The 8,686-nt window shown below is 35.2% G+C and overlaps 1 protein-coding gene across 1 annotated transcript in view; it reads right to left on the bottom strand.

The window, feature by feature from the left end:
- LOC105173418 (benzoate carboxyl methyltransferase-like) overlaps positions 1 to 2,212 on the bottom strand; it is a 7,801-nt gene extending 5,589 nt beyond the window's left edge. Inside the window, exons 1-3 of the mRNA XM_011095145.2 lie at positions 2,124 to 2,212; positions 1,534 to 1,929; positions 1,174 to 1,196 (exon numbers count right to left, since the gene is read on the bottom strand). Of these exons, the coding sequence (XP_011093447.1) occupies positions 1,174 to 1,196; positions 1,534 to 1,929; positions 2,124 to 2,201 (497 nt within the window). The 5' untranslated portion in view covers positions 2,202 to 2,212. The remainder of the gene's footprint in view (positions 1 to 1,173; positions 1,197 to 1,533; positions 1,930 to 2,123) is intronic.

Genomic DNA, 8,686 nt, shown 5'->3' with positions numbered 1-8,686 from the left:
TTTCTATACTGGTGTGGTGTTGGTGTTAGTGTTGTTGTTCATGTTTCTATACTGGTGTGGTGTTGGTGTTAGTGTTGTTGTTCATATTTCGGTACTGGTGTTAGTGTTGTTGTTCATGTTTCTATACTGGTGTGGTGTTGGTGTTAGTGTTGTTGCTCCTATTCCGGTACTGGGTTGGTGTTAGTGTTGTTGTTTATGTTTCTATACTGGTGTGGTGTTGGTGTTAGTGTTGTTGTTCCTATTCCGATATTGGTGTTAGTGTTAGTGTTGTTGTTCATGTTATATACTGGTGTTGGTGTTAGTGTCGTTGTTGTTGATTCTATTCTAGTGTTGATGTTAATGTTGTTGTTTCATATTACAGGGACAAGATCAAATTAATGCCCCTGTATTAGTACCAACACCACGTTTCATGCATGCAAGAGTCAACATTAGGGCACCACCACCTATGGTAGGACACCCTCCTGGTTTTGTTTCTCGTCCCACACAAGGTAAACAATTCCACATTAAATTTTATCTTGCTATCATAATTCTGTTTCGTATCTAATCAGCCTTAACTTGAATATGACAGGTCCTATTGGAGATATCATTATACAGGATGGTAAAAAATATGTCACTTTATCAAATTTGCGCAGTGTAATGACATCTCAGAAGGCACAACCTAAGGATAAAGGAAAGAGAAAGATGTAGACAAAAAAGTAGAGATTTTTTGTATAAGTGGAAGTCTTTTGGCAGGTTATTAGTGAAAAATTATGCATTGCAATGCATCTCTTTTGTCAAGCGAGTTTTGTCAAATCAGGTTTAATGAGCTCAAATCGTGTACTTATAACCAATATATTTTGCTTCATATTTATGGATTTTATCTTTTCTTTTGAAATGTGTTGTATTACTTATGGGACCAAAAAAGTTTATTTTTAGGTTTAATGGTACCAAAACACAAAGGAATGTTGGAAGACCATTTTTTCCTCTTTTTTCTCAGCCTCACGTGACTTTTCCCGCCAAAATTGTGGGGTTGACGGTCGTTAAGGTGCACATGGGCTCTGCTGTTAAGTTGGTACCAAAAATGTTCATTTTTTGGTTTAATGGTACCAAAACCCGAACTTGCAAAATGTGTGGTACCAAAAACAAAACTAACCTTTTTTAATGGTACCAAAACAAGATTTTGCCCTTTTTCTATTACTCTCCAGGCCTTCAGGAACCTATATAATAAATATGCATGTATTAAATACACCACTATATGTCAACACTGCTTTTCATTATATATTTATATATATATGATGTTGTCCTTGTCAATATATATACATATGTCCAATATTTTGAGTGTCAACCCCCCCACCCCAAAACCTAAACAAAAAGAAAAAATCCCTTGAATTATATATCCAGCCAAAATTTAGATATTGAAGGTAAAAAGGGTCTAAATTGTTAGAGGAAAAAAAATTAATCCAACTTACAGGGTTAGAACAACAATTTGCTGCTTCCTATGTGCTATGATAAGCCTTAGGGCCTATGTTTATAAACTTATGTAAACAAAAGTACCTGGGAGAGCCACTGGAGACTGAAGGATGAATAAACAAAGTCCAAGCTCTTGCTCGGAAATAGCCTGCCATAGAAAGATCCAGGCAAACCAGACACAAAGCATTGTGTAGTTGGATTAAGCTTGTGATAGAAAGTGGGCAGCATCTTGAACAGGTTGTTGAAGTCATTCCTGGGAAGGTCATTCAGAAACACTTCAAATTCAGGCGATTGGCCAAAGTTGTTCTCTTCGGACAGCTCCTGGACTTTGTTGATTATATGGGAGATTACGAAAAAGCTGTTGGGCCCTGAGGAACAGCCTAAGTCAGCCATCTTGAAGCACTTGGGGAAGCCATTAGCAGTGAACATATCCTTGAGGGTCTCATCTAATACATCCCAGGATTTCAATATCCCAATTTTCTGCAATAATCACACACTGTCGTCACACACATATACACACACACACACATATATATATATATGACTGTATATGAACTCATTACAACATATGTGCATTCCTATTAATTAGACGACATTATTGCATTTTTTATATATTATTTTTAAGTATACATACAAACTCGCAAGTTAAGAGAGAGAGAGAGAGACAAACAGACTTGATGGGCTGAATTGTTGGAGTAGCTAGTATCTCCATTTCCTGCATTCATATGAACATTAACTTCGTTAACTGCCATTTTCTTGGTACTTCTCCTATGTACTAAATGTAGTAATCCCCCAACTTTATGATTGTATATATAGGTACACGTAGTAACATCTGGAATTGACGTGTGATATTCTAGCATCCTGTGGAATTCCTCTCTTCTTATCTCAATATCCAAACCCTATTTTTGTTTTTTTCTTTCTCTGGAGAGCGGAGTAAGGGTTAAATATATTTTTGGTCCTGTAATTTTCGAATTTTTTACATTTTTAACTTTATTTTTTTAGGATTGTAAAAGAGTTTTGTAATTTTTTGATATTTCGTAATTTTGGTCTTTTCGCCGTCGAATTTTATAAAAGTTGTCGAAATAAATCAAGCACCACCCGTAGTTCATTTAAATTGAGGCTTTTGTTCTACTGGATTTACTTTTCGCAACTTGGACAAAGAAATTTTTATAAAAAACAATAATGTGGCACATGATTTACACCGACAATTTTTGCAAAATACGACACCCAAAGGACCAAAAATTATAAAAAGTCAAAAAGGTATAGAACTCTTTTGCAACTTCTTGAAAAATAAAAGATAAAAATATCAAAATTATGAGAAACACATAATTTATTCTAACAATATTTGCAAAATTCGACGCCTTAGAGAACAAAGATTGTGAAATGCTATAAAAAACATAGAATTATTTTGTAACCTAGAAAAAACAAAGAAAAAATTGCAATATCAAAATAATGTCAAAATTAGAGGATAATAATATATTTAAGCCCTAAGCATTGAATATTTGGACAGATTCAATCACTTTGTGACCATTATTATTTGACTTTGTCAGTGTTCTCTTTTTTGGTTGATTTTTCTTACCCGTTTGTTGTCAACGCATCTTGGTTCGACAAACATTTGCCTGGGCGAGCCCAGTCATAAAAGCCGAAAGTATGCCATGAAAAAATTGGTTCACCAAATGGGACTTGCCACGTTTGGATGATTTAATAATTCAAGACCCCCTTTGTTAAAATTTACGGTGGATACATATATATTGCGAAATTGCATTTCATACATACATGTTATGTTAAAAAACATAGTCGAATGTGAAGTAGAAACTTAGAAGGCACAATTTTAGGAAATTGTATTTTTTTTTAGTATCTTGTAAATTTGGTATCATACTCTTTTAGTTGATCATATTATTTTTATATCTATAAAAAGGTCTAATTACATTTACACTGTCAATAACTTTTTAACGAAGAGACAACGTATATCTTGTAAATTTGGTATCATACTCTTTTAATTGACCATATTAATTTTATACCTATAAAAAGGTCTAGTCGCATTTACACTGTCATTAACTTTTTAATGAAAAGGCCACGTGTAGAACACGTCATAGTTTAATTTGGAGTGTTGGGCAGTAAAAAAATTAAAAAAAATTATATTTTTGATACCATATATTAAGATTTTTTGAATGGTTGATATCATATTATTAGTTGAGCAAAAGTGAGTATATAAACGGTGTCACTTGTTCAATAAATACAATCGTTGATCTTTGAAGGAATGGGCCATGTGCACTGCACATCATTGTTCTTGTCTTGTCTTTACTCAAATGATAGAACACTATTAACCAATTGAACAATAGAGATAGATTTGAGTACAAATGAATTTTTAAGAACCAATAAGAAAAAATTAAGCATAAAAAATATATATTTTAAGTTAGGCACAAATATTTTTATTCATTTGAATTTGCGTTCAACTTTCATATGATGATTTTTTAAGATACAAATCAAATAAATTTAATTTATTTCATATACTAATTGAGCTTCACTAATTTTATTTTCTTACGTATTTTTTAGTTTTATAACTATCACATTGTATTCAAATTAATTTATCAAAAACACAATTTAGAGTTGTTACTAGAAAAATAATAATAAAAGCTTTGGCAAATTTGTTAAAATATGTAAAAATATATTAATAAGATATGTACAAAATCTATTTTTTTTAAAAAAAAATCTAGTAAATCTAGTTGATTGATTTATAGTGAAACCTTACAAATTAAATAATTCTAAATTAATCAATAGCTATGCATTTTGTGGTATTGAATTTTACTAATATTGATACTCATATACAAGGATATTTCGGCTTTAAGTCCTACCCATAATCAAAATATTTATATGAATGTGAATGGGTTCAAATTTAGGTCCGGATCCCGTACAAAACTATTAGGTATAAGTTTGGGTAAAAACTATCATAATGGGTCTGATTCAGAGTATCACTCACCCATTGACAGACCTAAATCATACAAGTGTTAATATTAATTTAATTGGTTCATTCACTGGAGTCTTGCCGGCTGGAGGCGAATGTAATCTTTAAGCTTGATATGACCAAGGCCATGATCGGGTCAACTGGAGTTCCTTTTTCAAGTCTTGCGACTAAAGGGCTTCCAGCAACGCTGGATTGACTTGGTGGTTAATGCTGTCTCAAACTGTTGATTTTCAGTCCTTGAGAACAGAGTGCATGCTGAATTCTTTCATTCGACATGCGGCTTACGGCAGGGGGATCCTTTATCCCTGGCGCTATTGTATTTGTTGTTGATTACTTACCTCAGGGACTAGATAGGCTTTTTACGACACACCCAACGATGTCTTATCAATCACCTGGTTAGGTTCGGGTATCCCACATAGCCTATGTCGATGATATGATGATCTTTACTAACATTTGAAAGTAGGACATGAGGTTACTCCGTAATTTTTTACATACATATGAGCGGGTGTCGAGACAGTTGATAAATAGCGCAAAGAGTTCTTTTTTTTCTAGGCCGGTAGGTGCCGTCGTCACAGTTGCAGGAGGTACAGAACGTTATGGTTATCGGCTGAAATATCTCCCAATCTCATACTTGGGAAGTCCCTCTGTACAAGGCCAATAGGAAGGCATGCTTATTTGATTCGCTCATCTCCAAATTACATGACATGCTACAGGGGTGGGCGATGACGAATCTATCTCATGGAATGAGGCTGGCCTTAGTTCAAACTGTGTTGCAGGCCATGCCCTTACATCTACTACAAGTAATTCATCTACCTAGGCTGTCTTGATAACCATTGAGCGCATATTCAATGGTTTCTTTTGGGGCTCGTATAATAGTTGCCAGTATATTCATTGGTTTTCATTGGACAAGATGTGTAGTCTAGTGGCAGAAGGTGGTTTGGGTATTCGAAGTTTGGTGGATTATGTTCGGGCTTTTTTCATGAAGCTTTGGTGGCGATTTCGGTTAAAATCGTCCTTGTGGTCGGACTTTTTGCACGACCATTATTGTAGGACCCTACATCCTACTCGTGCTGTATAATCGCAACCATTCCTCTATTTGGCACCGCCTGTGTCGCATCAGGGATGTGGCGGAACCTCTCATCTTCTGGACTTTGAGCCAAGGGCAAGTGTCTTTCTGACATGATAATTGGTTTGGTGAGAAGCATCTAGCCCAACTTGTGCGCGGGGCTCCCGACATTATGGAGCCGGTATGCTATTAATGAAATGTCCCCAGAATCTTCAGAATAGTCTCGCCGCATATTGCACATGTTATTTGTCAAATTCCTATTGCAGCGGGACATAGGGACAAAATTGTGTGGACCGCAGCTGGTAACGGGACGTTTTTCACGACATCGGCCTGGGAGGTTAGTTGAGTGGCTTCTCCTCGGCAGAAATTTTTTACAGATATATGGCACTGTTCCTTGTGGCCAACGGTGTTCGTCTTCTTTTAGCGGTTTTTCTAGGGCTGGATTCGGGTGGATGCACACATGAAGCGGAAGGGCTTTAATTTCCCATCTAAATATCAATGTTGTGAGGCAGAGGAGAGCATTTCACATCTATTTGTTGAAGGTGCAGTAGTTCGGGATGTGTGGCAGCACTTTGCTAACATCTTTGAGTTTAGGCTTTGTGAAACGGGGGACCTACTTCGTATGGTGCACTTTTGGCAATACTCCACTCCGTTTCACTTGGATTTGCATATTCGCACTTTGGTACCACTTCTAATCCTATGGTCTACAAGGACGCAGCGGAATACTGCAAAATATTGTGGGGTACAATTTACGGCCACGAGCATCATATTTGAGGTTCAGCGCCATCTCCACACACTGTATGAAACAAGGATCATGATGAGCATACAATGGAAGGGTGGCTTCCACCGGGCATTAGCTATGGGCTTTTGCTTCAGACCGATGGTTCCTCAGGCACCCAGAGTGGTGCGTTGGAGTACCCCCTCTCCGGCATGGTTCAAGCTTAACTCGGATGGTTATTTGGGATGCAGTTGAACAGGTGTGACTACCATACCATTTTGCTTTGGGCACAGGCACTAGTGTGGTTACAGAGCTTATTGCTGTTTGGCGTGTTTTAGAGCTTACTGCTGTTTGGCGTGTTTTACAGCTTGCCCGAGCGCACGATTTAGCCCCCCATAGTGGTTGAAGTGGATGCTACCATAGTTCTCCAACTCTTACAGTCACAAGTGCCTGGGGTGTGGGAGGTGCAACATTTGATCATGCGCATTGTGCTGCTTCAATAGGAATTAGGATTGGACGTACGACATACTTTTTGAGAGGCTAATGGAGTGACTGATCATCTTGCAAAGGACGCCGCTTCTTGACAATTGACTTGGGTTATGTATTAGGAGGATATTATAGGAGTACTGCGAGGCATTGTCTGACTTGATAAACTGGGCACTCCCTACCTTCGCCGGTGAGCTTGTGTGATGCTTTGAGATTGATTTCTAGTCGGGCATTGGGGGAGAGATTAGCGGGGCACACTACACAGCAGGTTTGACCACCGTATAGAAGGGATGGACACGCTTATAGGTCAAATTCTTTTTGTTTTCTAAGCTCAAATAGACCTTGATTTTTAGTATTACGCACTGATGTTGCACGTAGATTAGAAATTTTTACTGTAAAGGGAGTAAGTAGTCAATGTTTAATATTTTCCAATTGTACAAATTATAATTTTTTTTTAGGTAATAAATAGGTAGGGGTCCGCCAACCCCCCCGCCTAGGCACAGACAGCTTTTAAAAAAAAAAAAATTAAGGGTGAAGAGTTGCTGCAAGAGAAAAAAAAAAGTACCCATTCACCCTTAAATTGATTTTTCATCTATGAACCATAATTGTAAGAAAGGAAAAAAACAAAGAGGCTAAATTGCATTTTGGATCCAACACATTAGGGGTTGTGGCATGACCAGTATAACTAGAGCTCCTTATCTACAATTGTATGAAAATTATTGTCCTGACCGAAGGAGCCACATTAGCCTTGTGTATAGGATGGATGTATTTTGGTCCTGCTTGACGTGACTGTTATATTGCGTGCTTACCAAAAGCACTATATCAGTGCAGTCGAAATATGCATAAAGGTTTGTGGTTCCAAGAAGGATATCATCCTTGATCATGAGAAGATGACGATCTCCACTGGACTGTGTTAAACTCTGAAAGTTTGTCGCCACAAGAGTTAATCGAATGGAAAAATAGTTTTCTATGTTGATGAATTAGAAACATAGTCAAGAACGGTTAAATAGTTATCGAAGCTAAGTATGAAAACGGTTTTAGAATCTTATGTCCCAAACTTTGATCAGGAGAAAGCTTGATGGAAGAACTGTATTTGTACATTCCCAAAAATATTATCATAAATATTTTCAAAAATATTTCTGAAACTATTTTCAGAAATATGATTAAGATATTTTTCTAAAAATAAAATATTTTTCCAGAAATAAAATATTTTTTTAAAACTTTTTCACAAGTTAAAATATTTTTCCAGCAATTAAAATATTTTTCTGCAACTTTAAAAGATAGAGGAGAAATAAAATTCAAAATGCAAGAAAATTAAGATTTTATTTTTATTTATTCTAATATCCATATATAATTTCTCTTTGATTGTTTTTTCTTTATCACTAATAATATAGGTAAATGGTTTTTTAAAAAGATAATCAAATTACTTTAAAACTAGGACAAAATGCATAAAACCCCCCTGTGTTTTAAAAAGTCTGTAAAAAGCACCTCCCTATTTTCAGAATAGGCTAAAACCCCCCTCATGTTTTGTTTTAGTCAGCAAAAAACCCCCATTCTGTTAGCAACTAACGGGAAGTGGAGAAGACGCGCGTCTGCTGCGTTTGGTAGTCTTTTTCTGCGATTTAGGTTGATATTTAATGATTTTTTAGACCAAAATACCCTTCTATGGGTCTATATAACACACAAAGGGATTTTTTGCTTGTTTTGTGTATTCTTTTTGTCATTTCTCACCTTAAAAATAAATTAAATTTTGGCATATTAAATTTAAATTGAAATATTAAATTAAATTATATTTAAATTCAAATAATTTTGTAATTGTTAATTATTAAATTAAACTATTATTTTTAATTAATTAAAATATATATTTAATTACAATAATTATTATTATAATTATTATTAATTAGCCAAAATATTTAATTATTATAATTATCTAAAATATTCTTAATTTACTAAAATATATTTTAACTAATATAATTAAAATTAATTAAAAAATTAAAAAAAA

This window comes from Sesamum indicum, linkage group LG11 (genome assembly GCF_000512975.1).
Source record: "Sesamum indicum cultivar Zhongzhi No. 13 linkage group LG11, S_indicum_v1.0, whole genome shotgun sequence".
NCBI classification, from domain to species: Eukaryota; Viridiplantae; Streptophyta; class Magnoliopsida; order Lamiales; family Pedaliaceae; genus Sesamum; species Sesamum indicum.
The sequence above is the reverse complement of the archived record's forward strand: the minus strand, read 5'-3'. Positions and strand labels throughout refer to the sequence as shown.